Genomic DNA, 15,508 nt, shown 5'->3' with positions numbered 1-15,508 from the left:
CTGTTTGTGTACCTTTAAGTGGATATTATACATCAAGAAAGTTAAAAAAAAAAAAAAAAAAAAAAAAAAAAAGGAAAGCCCATGTGGCTTACTGGAGAGAAAGTGAGAAAGTGGGGAATGGTAGTCTATAAAATCAGGAAGGTAGAAAGGGACCAGATCATATGGGACCATATCAGTCATGATAATATTTTAGTGTGATGGGAAGTCACTGGAGACTTTTGGGCAGGAGAAGGACATGAGATGTTTTACATTTGAATAAGCGTGCTTTGACTGGTATGGAGATGATAGATTGTGGCAAGAGTAGAAGCAAGATACACTAGCCCGGGCAAGAAAGGATAAAGGCTTCAAGTAGGGTTGTAATGGTGTGGGTGGTGAAAAGTGGCCCAGTCCAGGATATATTTTGAAGTTAGAGCTCTCAGGATAGTTCATAGATTACATTGTGGGGTAGGAAGGAAAGAAGGTAATGCTGAGATGTTTGACCTGAGCGGCTTGGTAAATTGTGGTGCTATTTACTGAGATGAAGACAGAGGGAGGAGCACACTTAAGCAGAAATCAAGAGATTTACTTTTGATGTGTGAAGGTTGAGATACTTACTAGACATTCAAGATGAGATGTTAAATAGCTGAGTAGAGAAATCAGGGATGGGGAAATAATTTATTAGTGTTTTAGGTGGTGCTTAAAATCCTAGGGCTGGAAGAGATCTCCTAGGGAATGAATGTAGACAGGACAGAGTTCAGTGGGGTAGAGTGAAGTGGAGTAGAAAGATGGCATCTAATTATTGTGGCAGATCAACACTTTGATATCAGGGAGAAATGAAAGAGCAAACTAATGAGTTAGATTTCAAAATAGGAATGTATGGTGTCTCAAAATCCAGTAAAGCATTTCATAAAGTAGGAATGAGCAACTGTCATATTACTGAGCTGTTTAGCTAGTGGTCAGCTTGATGAAAAATGAGATTTGACTACTGGGTTTGGTAGGTTTGGGGGAGAGTATTTGGGGAGAGTAGGAATTGGAATAAAGTATTGTATTTGGAGAATGAATCTGTATAAAAATTAGCTAATACAATAAAACTTGAAGACTTTGGAGCCTTTTTAATCTAGCAAAGGAGTATCAGCTAAGATTAATGGTCAAATAAAATGTAAAATCAAATTTCAGAAGTTAAGGGGGACTGCTTACAAGTAACCTATAATAGATTCTTTGATGTAAGATAGAAAAATTAGTTATGAATCTGCCATTAGGGTTTTACATTTGAAATGGTTCAGCGTATTCCTAGTATCTTCAAGTGAAGTGGCTTGACTATTCTGAACCTTCATCTTTATTGAAAGGCTTTAAAATTGGCTCTTAATGATACTTTTGTCTGTGGTCTCTTATTCTGATAGTTTTTCATTAATAACTTTTTACTCAAATCCTGATGTCTTTTCTTTAATTCACTATTATCAGCCAATGCTGAAACAAAACATACTATGTAATACAAGATAACGAATGGAATCAATGGATCAATTACTCTGCATGGATCTGTAGTTTCTATGTGAAGTAATATGGGGCTTTTAAGTTTCTTTTTCCATAGAGTTCAGGAGGTGGAGAGGGCCCTCTGTAGAGAATTTGGTCTGTTAGGTTGTTCTTTTGTAAAGGAGTTAAGATTCCAGAAGATGTGATGGGAATGGCTAGTCAGGGACACCAGTGTTAGGAGGTTGTGTTGGGAGGGAAAGCACAGGACAGTATTTCAGTGAATATATGCTGGGGGCCCAAATACTTATGTTGTGTGTTGCTGACGACAGGATCTAGGTCTAGTTCTAACTGAAAATGTGGTAAAGAGACATTTTAATTTGGAAAGAACAGAGACTCACTCAAAAAGATCCTCAAAAGAGAATGGGGCAGTTATTAGACAAGTTCAGGGACCATAAGCATTGCTTATGTTCCTGAAAATTGGACTGCAGGTGTGGGCTTAAGGCAAATTTAAGTTGTGTGTTTATTTTTCTATCTCCGCTTCTTTTTATGTGTTTGTTTTGTCTTCTGTCTTGTACAGACTACAGCATTCTCAGGGTTTTTTTTTGTTTTTTTTTTTTTTTTTGTCTCTACCGCATACAATAACAGCTTTTACTTGGCTATCATGTCATCTTTAACTCAAATGTCAGATGACCTTTAAGCTTCACTGCCTGTCATCAGCTGACAACTGCGCACTGTGTTTTAGTTTAAGTACCTAGGAGTAAGAACCTTGTCTAATTCACCCCTGCCCCTTTGCGCCCCAGGCCTCTGAATTCTGGTTAGTCTCCATTGGCTGCCCTTGGGTCCATTGCCCATCCCTAGTTCAGCCCTTCCTGGGGAAAGGAAAAAAAAGTCTCTGGGAAGAGCAGATTCCCTTAGAGAAAAACAGTGATTGAGCAGGCAGTGGCCTTCTCTAGTATGTCTTCTTACCTTAGAGGTTTTATGATTAATTGAAATTGTAAAAGCTTAAAATTTTGGAGGAATGGCATGAAGCCTCCATGGCTAGTGGAATGAGTGCGGGAAGAGTGATGGGAGATAAAGTCAAAGAGTTAGGCTAGGCCAGGTGTTGTAGAGCCTTGCAGGCCATGGAATAGAGTGTGACTTTTATATATGTATAGTTGTATATATTATTATATATAAAATATGTATCAGATAAGTATATACATTTATTCAAATATAAGAAATACATAGGGAAAAAAATCTGTGGGTTACTTACCAAATTGATAATAGCTATGTGTCTCTGGAGGAAGAGAATGACCAGACTAGGATGGGTGTGTGGTCAGACTTCATGTGTAAATGTTTAATAAAGGGGAATATAGTCATGTGCTGTTCGTGGAATTCAAAGTTAATTGAAGGAGGTGGGGACAGCCTATCTCTGAAGCAAGTTCCTGTGGAGTATAAAGATAATTTACTTGCTTCGTACTTTGTAATGTAATGTTTGTAAGTTTGTGAATTGTTTGCTTTTTAACAACATTTTTAATCCCCCCCTTTCTTTTTTTGCCTTTTTTCTCTAGGGAGTTGGTCTCTCAGTCCATGGGCAATTTCGAGTGGCTACAGAAAAGTGTCTTTTTGCTATGCCAGAAACAGCAATAGGTAACAACCAGAATTTTTTTAATAATTACTTTTAGCATCATCTTCTTTTGATACATTTCAGAGTTTACTATTGTTGAAGGAATTGAGGAATCTTGTGTGAGATACAAGGAAAGGATTTTAAAAAAGAAATTAAAGAGGAAAAGTCAGTATCAGCTCAATAATTGTATCTGAAAACACAAAACTGAGAACATTAAAGGAGACAACACACTATAAATAAAACATTAACACTATAGATAAGATATCATTAAGGGAATATATTTTTGCCTTTAGATCTGTGCAGTTTTGAGTTCTGATCAAAACTCTCATATGACACTTTTGAGTTAATTTTTGTATATGGTGAGGGGTATGGATCATCTGTATAAGTCAAAGTTTATTTCGTATATGGAAATACAATCATTCCAGTACCAACTGTTGAAAGAGTATTGTTTTGCCACCGAATTGTCTGTGTAGCTTTGTTACAGTTGTCTGTAGATGTCAATCATGGTTGTTGTCTTGGTTAGTGTTGCTTTATAGTAAGTCTTAAAATCAGGTGGTGATAATGTTCCACCTTTGTTCTTTGTATCTCACCAAGTTGCTTTGGCTGTATAGGTTCTTTATATTTCCATATGTATTTTAGAGTTACTTGTCAATTTCAACAAAAAAGCCTGCAGGTGAATTTAGAGAGAATTGACATCTTAACACTATCGAGTCTTTTCAGACCTGTGGTCAAGATATATTTCTCCATTTATGTAAGTGGTCTTTAATTTCTCTGAGCATGGATTTTTAGTTTTCAGTTTATAGGTCTTATCTTTTGTCATATTTATCCATAAGTATTTCATATTAATGATATTTTTGGAAAAGCTTTCAGTTCTAATTGTTATTTACCAGTCTGTGGAAATACAGTTGATTTTTGTATTTACCTTTATCATGCAGACTTATTAAACTCACTTATTAGTTTTAGTTGCTTTAGAATTAAATAGAATTCGATTCTACTGTACTGGAATTCCTAAAGAGACAGTTATGTCATTTACAAGTAACAGCAGTTTTGCTTTTTCCTTTCTAACCTGGATACCTTTTATTTCTTTCTCTTACCCTATTGCGTAGAATAGAACTTCCAATATAGTGTTGAATATAAGTGGTGAGAGTGGACATCTTTTCCTTGTTCCTGATTTTAGGGGAAAGCATTTAATCTTTTACCAATTAAGTTAGATATTAAGGTATATGTTTTTCATTTAAGATCAGGAACAAGACAGTGATTCCTGCTCTCATTGTTTCTATTCAATACTGTATTGAAAGTCCTTGCCAGAGCAATTAGGGAAGAGAAGGAAATAAAAAGGATCCAAACAGGAAAAGCAGAGGTGAAACTGTCACTGCTGATGACATGCTCTTATATATATATATGTAGAAAACTCTAACAGCTCCAACAAAAAACTGTTTGAACTAATAAGTAAATACAGTAAAGCTGTAGGATATAAAATCAACACATAAAAATCAGCATTTCTATACACTAACAGCAAACTATTTGAAAAATAAGAAAACAATTTCATTTACAAAAACATCAAAAATAATAACATACTTAGAAATAAATGTAACCAAGGAGGTAAAATCTGTATGGCAAAACCCCATCTCTACAAAAATAACAAAAAGTAGTTGGGCGTGGTGACGTGCGCCTGTGGTCCCAGCTGCTCAGGAGGTGGAGGTAAAAGGATGGTTTGAGCCCTGGAAGCAGAGGCTGCAGTGAGCTGAGATCACGCCACTACACTGTAGCCTGGGCAATACAGCCAGACCATGTCAGACACATACACACACACAGACACATACACACACACAGACACACACACACACACACACATCTGTATACTGAAAACTACAAAACTGATGAAAAAAATTGAAGACTCAAATAAATAAAAAGATGTATTCCATGTTCATGGATTGGAAGAATATTTTTAAAATGTTCATACTACCGAAAGTAATCTACAGATTCAATGTAATCCCTATCAAAATCCCAATGTCAGTCTTCAAAAAAATAGAAAAAACAATTCTAAAATTCATATGGAACCAAAAAAGACTGCAGATAACTAAGGTAATCTTGAGCAAAAAGAACAAAGCTAGAGACTTTGTACTGACTTCAAACACTATTGCAAAGCTTTAGTGATCAAAATAGCATAGTACTGGAATAAAGATGGATACATAGACCACTGGAAAAGAATAGCAAGCTCAGAGACAAATCCATATATTTGCCGTCAAGTGATTTTTAAGAAAGATGCGAAAAATACATAATGGTGAAAGGACAGTTTCTTCAATAAATGATGTCAGAAAAACTGGATATCCATGTGCAGAAAAATGAAATTAGACCCATACCTCATATTATATTTAATAAAAAACTGAAATGGATTAAAGATGTAGTCATACAACCTGAAACTGCAAAATCACTAGAAGAAAACATATAGGAAAATGATATGACATTAATCTGGGCAGTAATTTTTTTGCTTTGACCCCAAAAACTCAGGCAACAAAAACAAAAATACACAATTTCCTTTGAATCCATCCAACATCCAGTCTACACTGATGCAAGGGGTGGCTCCCAAGGCCTGTGCACAGACAAGTAGAATTACATCATGTAAAATGCTTCTAGAAGCACAGCAAAGAAAACAGTTAGCAGAGTGAAGAGGCAACGTCTTCCAATCTCTGCTTGTTGCCTAGTTCCCAAGTCACTTCTACATTTTCAGTTATCTTTATAGCAATGCCCTACTTCTCTGGTACCAGTTTTCTGTATTAGTCCATTCTCACATTGCTATAGAGAGCTACCTGAGACTGGGTAATTTATAAAGAAAAGAGGTTTAATTGGCTCACAGTTCCACAGGCTGTACAGGAAGCATGACTGGGGAGGTCTGCAGAAACTTATAGTCATGACTAAAGATGAAGGGGAAGCAAGTGCATCTTCACGTGGCTGGCAGGAGAGTGAAGGGGGAAGTATTGCACACTTTAAAACAACCAGATATCATGAGAACTCACTATTATGAGAACAATGGGGGGACATCTGCCCCCATGACCCAATCACCTTCCACCAGGCCCCTCATCCAACACTGGGGATAACATTTCAACATGAGATTTGAGTGGGGACGCAGAGCCAAACCATATCAGGGCCTTTCAAGGAATTTGTCAATTTGTTAGCATAAAGTTGTTCGTAATTGCTTTTTTGTATATATCCCCTGAAGTTCACGTGTTGGAAACTTAATTCCCAACTCAGCAGTGTTGAGAGTTGGGACCACTAAGAGGTGAGTGGGTCATGAGGGCTTTTCCAGTTTTTGCAGGTTGGTTCCCGATACAGGGATAACTTCAGCCCCCTTTCCTCCTGCTCTCTTGTCCTATCTCACCCTTGCCTTTTGCCATGGGATGATGCACCAAGAAGGCCCTCGTGTGATGTTGACACCATGATATCGGACTTCCTAGCCTCCAGAACTGTGACAAATAATTTTTTTTTTCTTAATTACCCCAGTCTGTGGTATTCTGTCATAGCAACACAAAATGGACTAAGACAATAATATTCCCTTATTATCTTTTTAATATCTGTAGACTCTGTAGATATTTCTGGCTCTCATTCTTGATATTGGTCATTGTGTCTTCTCTTTTTCTCCCTGATCAATCTAGTTAGAGGTTTATTAATTTTATTGATCTGAAACAGATTTTTGTTTTCATTTATTTTTTATTTTGCTGATTTCTGCTCCAGTATTCATTCCTCCTTTTTTTCTGCTTATTTTAGATCTTGTTTGCTCTTCTTTCATTTCCTCAGGTGAAACCTGAGTTCACTTGTATGAGATGTGGGTATGGAATTAGATTCTACTCTGGTTTTTAATTTCAGTAATTTAAAGATGTTACTACACTGTCTTCTCATTTAATTTCCTACAAAACATCTTTTCTCTTCTTTATTTTTGTTCCTGTGTCTTTTTATTTTCTCTTGCTGCTCTTAAGATTTTCTCTTGATCACATGTTTCAGGCCATTTGGTTATGATGTGCTTTGGTGTTCTTTGTATTTCTAATGCTTATGGTTGTTGAGCTACTTAGGTTTATAATTTCTGTCAAATTTGGAAAAATTTTTGCCATTATTTCTGCAAATATTTTTCTTCCACCCATTCCCTTTTCAGGAGTTCTGGTCATACTTCTGTAAGGCTCACTTATGCTTTGTTCATTAAAAAAATTTTTTTTCTCTCTTTCATTTTAGATAGTTTCTGTTCCTATGTCCTTAAGTTCATTAATCTTTTCTTCTACAAGATCTCATCTGCCCTTAATCTCATCCAGGTATTTTTCAGCTTATACATTCATTTCAGTTTTCATCTCTAGAAGTATGATTTTTTTTTTTTTTTTTTTTTTTTTTGAGACGGAGTCTCGCTCTGTCACCCAGGCTGGAGTGCAGTGGCTGGATCTCAGCTCACTGCAAGCTCCGCCTCCTGGGTTTATGCCATTCTCCTGCCTCAGCCTCCTGAGTAGCTGGGACTACAGGCGCCCGCCACCACGCCCGGCTAGATTTTTGTATTATTTAGTAGAGACGGGGTTTCACCGTGTTAGCCAGGATGGTCTTGATCTCCTGACCTCGTGATCCGCCCGTCTCGGCCTCCCAAAGTGCTGGGATTACAGGCTTGAGCCACTGCGCCCGGCTGGTTCTTTTTTTAAAAAGAAAAATCTTCTGTGTCTCTATTTAACTTCTTGGATATAGAGGTTATGTTTGTGATAACTGTGTTAATGTTTTTTTCTACTAGTTTTTATATTTATGTCAGTTCTCTTTTTTTAAATCACCTCTTTATGGTTAGTATTTTCCTGCATCTTTAGATAGCTCATAATTTTTTATCGAATTATAGATATTGTAAACTTTGTTGGGTGCTGGATATTTTTGTATTCTTTTAAGTATTTTTGAGATTTCTTCTGAGATGAATTTAAATTCCTGGGAAACATCTTAATGTTTTCAAGTGTTATAAGATTTATTATTAATATTTTTTTGCAGGATTGGAGCAATGCTCCAACTAGGGCTAATTATTTCCCACTACTGAGGCAAGATCTTTCTTTGTGTTCTGTGCAGTGCCCCATGACATCAATCATGAGTTTTTCTAGTCCAGGTGGTGGGGAACATGCTGTTTTTAGTCCTGTCATGGGTTCCCAGTACTGTTCTCTGTAATCATTTTCTGTATTTCTTTCCTTAGTCTCATGTAGTGGTATGGTTAGGTGTTGTGTCCTCCCCCAAATCTCATCTTGAATTGTAATCCCCGTAATCCCTACGTGTCCAGGGAGAGATGTGGTAGGAGGTGATTGGATCGTGGAGGCAGTTTCTCCTTTGATGTTCTCATGGTAGTGAGTTCTTACGAGAGCTGATGGTTTTATAAGGGACTCTTCTCCCTTTGCTCCTCACTCTTTTCACTCCTGCTGCCATGTGAGAAGATCCAAGCTTGCTTTGCCTTCTGCTATGATTGTAAGTTTCCTGAGGCCTCCTTAGCCATGTGGAACTATGAGTCGATTAAACCTCTTTCCTTTACAAATTACCCAGTCTTGAGCAGTGTGAAAACTGACTGATCATGTAGTTTCTTCACACACACACACACACACACACACACACACACAGTCCTTTCCTAAGCTAAGTACTTAAAAGAGACACCCTGCAGATCTCCAGGGCTTTCTCTCTGCAGCTCTCTCCGCTCTGGTACTCTGTTCTGGGATTTCTAGCTCTCTTGATTTCCCTAGACTCTTAGCTTCATCTTCTCAAATGAGGGACTATACTGGGCCTGGGAACTCACTCAAGGCATGAAGTTGGAGCTGTTCTAGGATTTACCTTGTTTGTTTTCTGATATTCAGAGACCACTTTTCTTTATTGCTTGATGTTCAGTGTGTTGAAAACACTATTGATCCATATATTGTGTTTGTTTTTATAGTTGTTTCAGGTAGGGGGATAAGTCTGGTTCCTGTTACTCTATCATGTCCAAAGTGTAAGTCTCCCAGATAGCTACTTTAAATTGGATGATTAAATATGCTCTCAGTGGAGTTGTCCTTTAAGCTGAAATTTGAATGATAAGAGTCAGCTGCATGAAGAACTGAGAGAAGAATATTGTGGCATTGAGAAAAGTTAGCTCAAGACCCTTAGGTAAGAATGAACTTGGCCTGTTAAAGGAACAAAATGGAGGCAATCTGTGTCTGAATCGAGGGCAGGAGTGATGTGACATGCTCTCAAAAGGGTACATGGGGGCCTCTGGTGAGGAGTTAAGATTTAAACCTAAATATGGGAATTTGTGGAAGAGTATAAAACAGGCAATGACATAATCTAGTTTGTATTTTAGTACCATGATTCTGGCTGCTTTGAGGATAATGGATTGTAGGGGTTGCAGAGTAGAAGCAGTGAGATTGGATAATAGGTTATTACATTAGTCTAGAGCTATATTGTCCAATACTGTATAGCCACTAGCCACAAGTGGCTTTTAAAATTTTAATATACATTAATTAAATTTAAAGAAAAATTCAGTTCCTCAGTCACACCAGCCATATTCCAGGTGTTTAATAGCTACATATGGCTAGTGACTATCTTATTGGACAGCAGAAATTATAGATTTCATCATTGTAGAAAGTTCTGTTGGACAGCACAGTCTGGAGAGATTTTGGCTTTGGAGTAGTGTGGAGGTGTAGAGTTGAATACAGTGAATAGATTTGAAACATGTTTTGGGCTTAACTGACTTGCTGGTATAATGAATCAGGAGTAACTCCAGGGTATTTAGCTTGTGCTACTTGATGGATGAGGCTGATTAGGGAAGGAGCAGGGTAGTTGGAGGTTTGTGAATTAATAGTTGTACTTTTGCCACGTTAAATGTGAGATACTTATTATCCATGTGGTTCTGTTTAGGTGGCAGTTTTAAGAGTTCGGTATTCAAGGGAAAAGGCGTGACTGATTTCGTAGTATATTATGCTTCTAGGGCTGCATAACAAAATACCACAAACTTGGTGGCTTAAACTGCTGAAATTTTTTTTCTCACAGTTCTAGAGACTAAAAGGCTGAGATCAAGGTATCAGCAGATGGTTCTCTTGAGCCCTCTCTCCATGGCTTATAAACCGCTGCCTTCTTGCTCTGTCCTCATATGGCCTTTTCTCTGTTCACATGCATCCCTGGTATTTCTTCCTCCTCTTATAAGGACACCAGTCCTGTTGGATTAGGACCCCACCCTTATGACCTCACTTAACCTTAATTACCTCTTCAAAGGCCCTGCTTCCATATACAGTTACATCAGGGTTAGGGCTTCAACATAGGACTTTTCGAAAGGACACAGTGCAGTCCATAGCAGGGAGTAATCAGCATACAGATGCTATCTAAAGTCATAGGAGTTAAGGGAAATGTGTATGTAGGAAAGAGGAGATAGCCTAATATGGAGCTTGGGCGCAGTGAGCGAGAGGTCAAGCAGAGGAGGTAGCGTCAGTGAGGGAGACTGAAAAGAAGCAGAATTGGGGCAAAGGGGAAAAAAGAGAGAATGTGGTACCCTGGAAGAGAAGAACGTGTTGTCAGGATGGAGCATTTTTCCACTTGGGCAGCATGCTGCTAAGGCTCTGGGGCAGGAAAGAGTGTAGAATGTTAGGGAACTGAAAGAAGACCAGAGTGGCTGGAGTATAGGGAGTGAGTAGTAAGGGATGTAGTGGAAGAAGTGGTAAGGGGCCTTGAAGACTTTGATAAAGCTGTTTGTTTTAATCCAGAAGAAATAGGCAGCCATGGGAGGGTTTTAAGCAGTGGAATGCAAGACTCTAGTAAGGATTTGTGTTTTAAAAAGATCAAATTTGGCTATTGTGTGGAGAACAGTTTGGAGGGGAAATCAATAAGACGTGATCACTGATGGGGATTAAGGGGATGGTGTGAGAAGGTGTCAAGGCTGGATGGTTGCATCCTTTATTGAGGTAGGTGATGCTGGAGGAAGATTGTGGGAATGGCACGGGGAGGTTATGAGTTTATCTTGAGACCTAGCTAGTTTGAGGTACTAAGAGATATTTCTGTTTACAGGAGCATGATGCTTTTTCTTTTAAGTCTAGAACCTTTTTGTAAAGTAGAACTGGAGAGAATTTTAGTTTAGTGTTTGCATTTTTATCCCAACATAATTAAAGGAAACTTCAGAACAGATACATAAATTATAAAACTAGAGGGTCACAATTGTTTAAGATCTTAAACACCCAAAGGAATATGCTGGTAACTACTTGTATATATGCTATTTTCTTTATTTTATTATTATTATTATTTTTTATTTGACATAGAGTCTTGCTCTGTTGCCCAGGCTGGAGTGCAGTGGCGTGATCTCGGATCACTGCAACCTCTGCCTCCTGGGTTCAAGCGATTCTCCTGCCTCAGCCTCCCCAATAGGTGGGATTACAGGCATGTGCCACCATGCCTGGCTAATTTTTGTAATTTTAGTAGAGACAGGGTTTCACCATGTTGGCCAGGCTGGTCTTGAACTCCTAACCTCAGGTGATCAGCCCTTCTTGGCCTCCCGGCCTCCCAAAGTGCTGGGATTATAGGCGTGAGCCAGGTACCTGGCCTTATATGCTATTTTCAGTTGTTACCAGTAGAGAATTTTTAAATACTGGTGGTTAAGAAAAAGGTAAATACAAATGATTTTATTAGGTATAAACCTGTTCATTTAGTAGGACTCGTGGTTTTTGCATCAGTATTTAAACATCTTGAATATTAGATAATTGACTAAGTTTGGGAAATGATTTAAATGGTAATAATTTTGCTATAATAGGCCATAGATTATGTTTTTTTTTTTCCTGCGCTGATTTGGAAATAGTTTTTTGAAATTTTTACCTATTTTGGAGATTCTTCAAAAGTAAATCAGTGGTGAGAAAATTTAGGTAACATACTTCTAATATACAAAACATTGTGTCATCAAATACTTCACTGACTTCTATAGAAATGAGACATGAAGGTTTTGAAAAATACCCAAGTTAGTACAGTTTATTATAGCAAGTCTTTTGTGATATTGATTGCACTGTATAGTACTTAGTTTAATAATATTTGTAATGTATATTCAAGCTCCAGAGAGAAATGATTGTGTGATCTACAGCAAAGAGGTTATATTTATCTTTTTCATTTGAATCACCATTATCTCTTTTTGTTACATTTAATTACAGGACTGTTCCCTGATGTGGGTGGAGGTTATTTCTTGCCACGACTTCAAGGAAAACTTGGTTACTTCCTTGCATTAACAGGATTCAGACTAAAAGGAAGAGATGTGTACAGAGCAGGAATTGCTACACACTTTGTAGATTCTGAAAAGGTACTTTTTCGGATGTTTGCATTTTGTATTGTTGGAATAACAAGACAAAATAGTGCGCGGGAAGGTACAGTGGGTGGTTGAGATCCACAGACTTTTGGTGAAATCGTGGTGTGAATCCTGGACCTCTTAGTTTATAGCTGTGTTACCTTGGAGAAAGTGCATAAGCTCTCTAATTCTGTTTCCTCATATGCAAACTGGAGATAATGATACCTGGATTCAGGGTTGGTACCTTCAGTGAGTATTTTTAAGTGAACAAGTAGAGTCTCTTAAATCAAAAGTCATGCCTACCTTAAGAAAGTCTAATGTGTACAAATCTAAATTTATATATAAAAAGATAGCCTTTATTTGAAGACATTTTGAAGGCTTCTTTTGGTTATGAGTTTCCCTAGTGCATTGAAAGTAATTGACTTTGGCTTTTCTGAAATACATCTGTTACAAGGAACACATGTTACTTATCTTTGCTTTTTTTAAAAAAAAAAAAACAAAACCAGTGTGGCCAATTTTCTCAGCACAGGATAACATAGTGGAAAAGAATATGTAAATAGTCTGAGTTTAAATCTTAACTGGAACTTAGCCTCTTTTGACCCCCATTTTCCCATCTGCAGAATGGAGATGACACTATTACATAGTCATTGAAACTCCTTCTGTTACATGTGACAGAAGACCCAATTCAAGGTAGTTTTGCCTCAGAATTCCCAGCAAGAGACTTAGGATGTATTTTGCTTCACCTGGCTTAGTTCACTCTGACCGAACTGGCTTATCTCATTCCTGAACCATATGAGTAGGTAGAATATACCTTCTGGCCTATCCTAGGTAATGCATGCTCTATCCTTGGATCTGTGGGGTAAAGTCAGCTTCCAAGGAAGCACATGGTCATCAGATCAATAGTTGATCTGAAAGGAAGGGTGTTTTAGGATATGGGAAGGAAAGCTATAAAATTATATTAGAAAATTTATGTTACATGCTTAGCCCAGTAACTGACGTATAGTAAACACTCCAAATTTAATTATTATTATACTTTTAATGCAGTTTTATATTTTTAGAGGTGACCAGATTTTTCATTGAGAGTCTCTTTTATATTACAAAGGATGACACTTTTTATCCTCATATCTGTAACATTCTTCTGTTTTGGGTAAGGATGCCAGAGATCATACTGACAGTTGGACTATCATGTGAGTCCCCCCAAGGACGTTTTACAAATGATGATGGTTTATTCTCACACGTCCTCTTTGGCCATTGAAGTAAAACAGCTGGATAGTATAAAAATGTACTGTTTGGTCACTAATAGAATTATCTTCACAAACTTTATAAATTGGCTGTGGAAATTTTTATGTTGATGAGCTTTGATCTTGCTTCTCACACTGTTACAGATTCTGTAAAATGTATGAAGCATACAAAATTGAAGGTTGTCTCTGTACACTGTTATGAAGGCCTTCTGTCACGTTTGGCCGAAGATTCAGATCTTTGTGTTGTGGGCATCCTCAGTCACATTGAGTAATCTCATGCTTCCCTTGAGCTATAACAGGAAGCAAACATGGGCATGCGATTATCCTGTCTGAAAGGGACACCCTTAATTACAGTGGAATTTAGTTTAGAATAAGAGAGAGCTGATGCATAACCCCTTTCTTTGTCAGTGTGTTCAATACTAGTATCTGCAATGAGTAGACAGACATCCTCAGGGCCTGTAGAGGATATGAAAAAGAGAAATATACTTTGGGGATGTAATTAGAAGTGGGTACAAAAGATAAATAACCATCTTTCTCATCTGGCAGAGGTAAAGTGGTAAGTGTAAAAACAATACAAAGAAAATACTCAAAGAATTGAAAGGAGGAAGAGCTTACCTGTAAGAAAGGACTAGAAGCCTTTTCATAAAGGTTGCAATACAGCCAGCCTTAAGGTGAGTATTATCAGGAAAAGGTATTGTCAGGTAAAGGAAACTTTTAATGAAATCACAGGGGCAAGAAAGCATTAGCTATGTTTGGGGAATAGTAAAAAGTCCTATTCGGCTCAGTGTAGGGTAGATTAAGTGAGGGATTAGATGGAGAAATAAGTGAAGCTGCATTATAGTGTTGTGCGTTGACTGTGGTAGCCACTAATCATTTGTGGCAATTTTGGTTAATATTAATTAAAAATAAAATAAAATTTATGATGTAGGTCTTTGGTTCCAAGTACTCAATAGGCTGAGAGAAATAAAGATAAATGTCTCTATTTCTCCTCCTTAATTTCTTCCATCTTTTTTAATTCCTTTGAAGGCTAGATTTGCTGTATGGGAATACCTGTTCATTCAACTTAAGTCAAAATTTCTTTCAGTGATTCACCTGAAGAGAGAGCATCATAATTTAAAGTCAAGAATTCTAAAAAAGAAGATGAGATTTTATAAAACTTTCTGTTTCTATTGGATCTCAGATCTTTCCTTTTTTTCCCCCTCCCCTCTAGTTGGCCATGTTAGAGGAAGATTTGTTAGCCTTGAAATCTCCTTCAAAAGAAAATATTGCATCTGTCTTAGAAAATTACCATACAGAGGTAATCTTGTTAATATTCTAACCTCAGGTTTTAATTCATGGAGAGGGGAAGTAATTTAAAAACTAGCAATTGGTGAATATTATAGTTTGTAAATATAAGTAAATGTACTAAGGATTTATTTAAAGCGTGGTAGAAGAATCAGTGCTTCACAGTTGTTAGTATAGCCAGCTAATAAGATGACTTCTTTCCTGTGCAGCTGCATAGCTGTCTTCCCACTGCTGGTTAACTTCAGTGCATAACCTTGTGATCAATCTTTGCAAGGGTTTTGGCATTTCTGTAAAAGGTGTTCAATGTTAACGCTATTTGTGGAGCTGTAAACTCTTGACATTTATTTATATTTAATAAAGTATATTACAGCATGTATTTTTAATTCCTTACGTTGTCTGACTTAAATTTTCTTGTAAGAGCCAAGAATCTTTAAAAACACTCTATAACTTCTAGTTAAACATGATTGAATACGTCCTGCCTCCTAAAACACCATTCAAAATTGTAATAAGTGAATAAAAAAGGCACAAACCCACAAAGACAAGTAGAACAGAAGAGGAGACAGTGGCAGACATGAGATGTTAGTATTTTGGAAGCTTGAAATCAGCAGGATGAGTGCTGCTAACTTAAACCAAAGAACTCTGAAAACCAGTAAG

General features: G+C 37.3%; 1 protein-coding gene across 2 annotated transcripts in view; it reads left to right on the top strand.

The window, feature by feature from the left end:
* The window catches only part of HIBCH (3-hydroxyisobutyryl-CoA hydrolase), a 118,163-nt gene that overhangs the window by 56,039 nt on the left and 46,616 nt on the right, over positions 1-15,508 (top strand). For both annotated transcript variants that reach the window (XR_013402082.1, XM_015110551.3), the window contains exons 7-9: positions 3,000-3,078; positions 12,199-12,344; positions 14,781-14,867. Coding sequence is in view for 1 of the 2 variants with exons in the window: in XM_015110551.3 (XP_014966037.3) it covers positions 3,000-3,078; positions 12,199-12,344; positions 14,781-14,867 (312 nt within the window). In the remaining variant the exon portion in view is untranslated. The remainder of the gene's footprint in view (positions 1-2,999; positions 3,079-12,198; positions 12,345-14,780; positions 14,868-15,508) is intronic.

This window comes from Macaca mulatta, chromosome 12, assembly GCF_049350105.2.
Source record: "Macaca mulatta isolate MMU2019108-1 chromosome 12, T2T-MMU8v2.0, whole genome shotgun sequence".
Classification (NCBI taxonomy): Eukaryota; Metazoa; Chordata; class Mammalia; order Primates; family Cercopithecidae; genus Macaca; species Macaca mulatta.
This window is presented reverse-complemented; position numbering and strand designations above follow the sequence as displayed.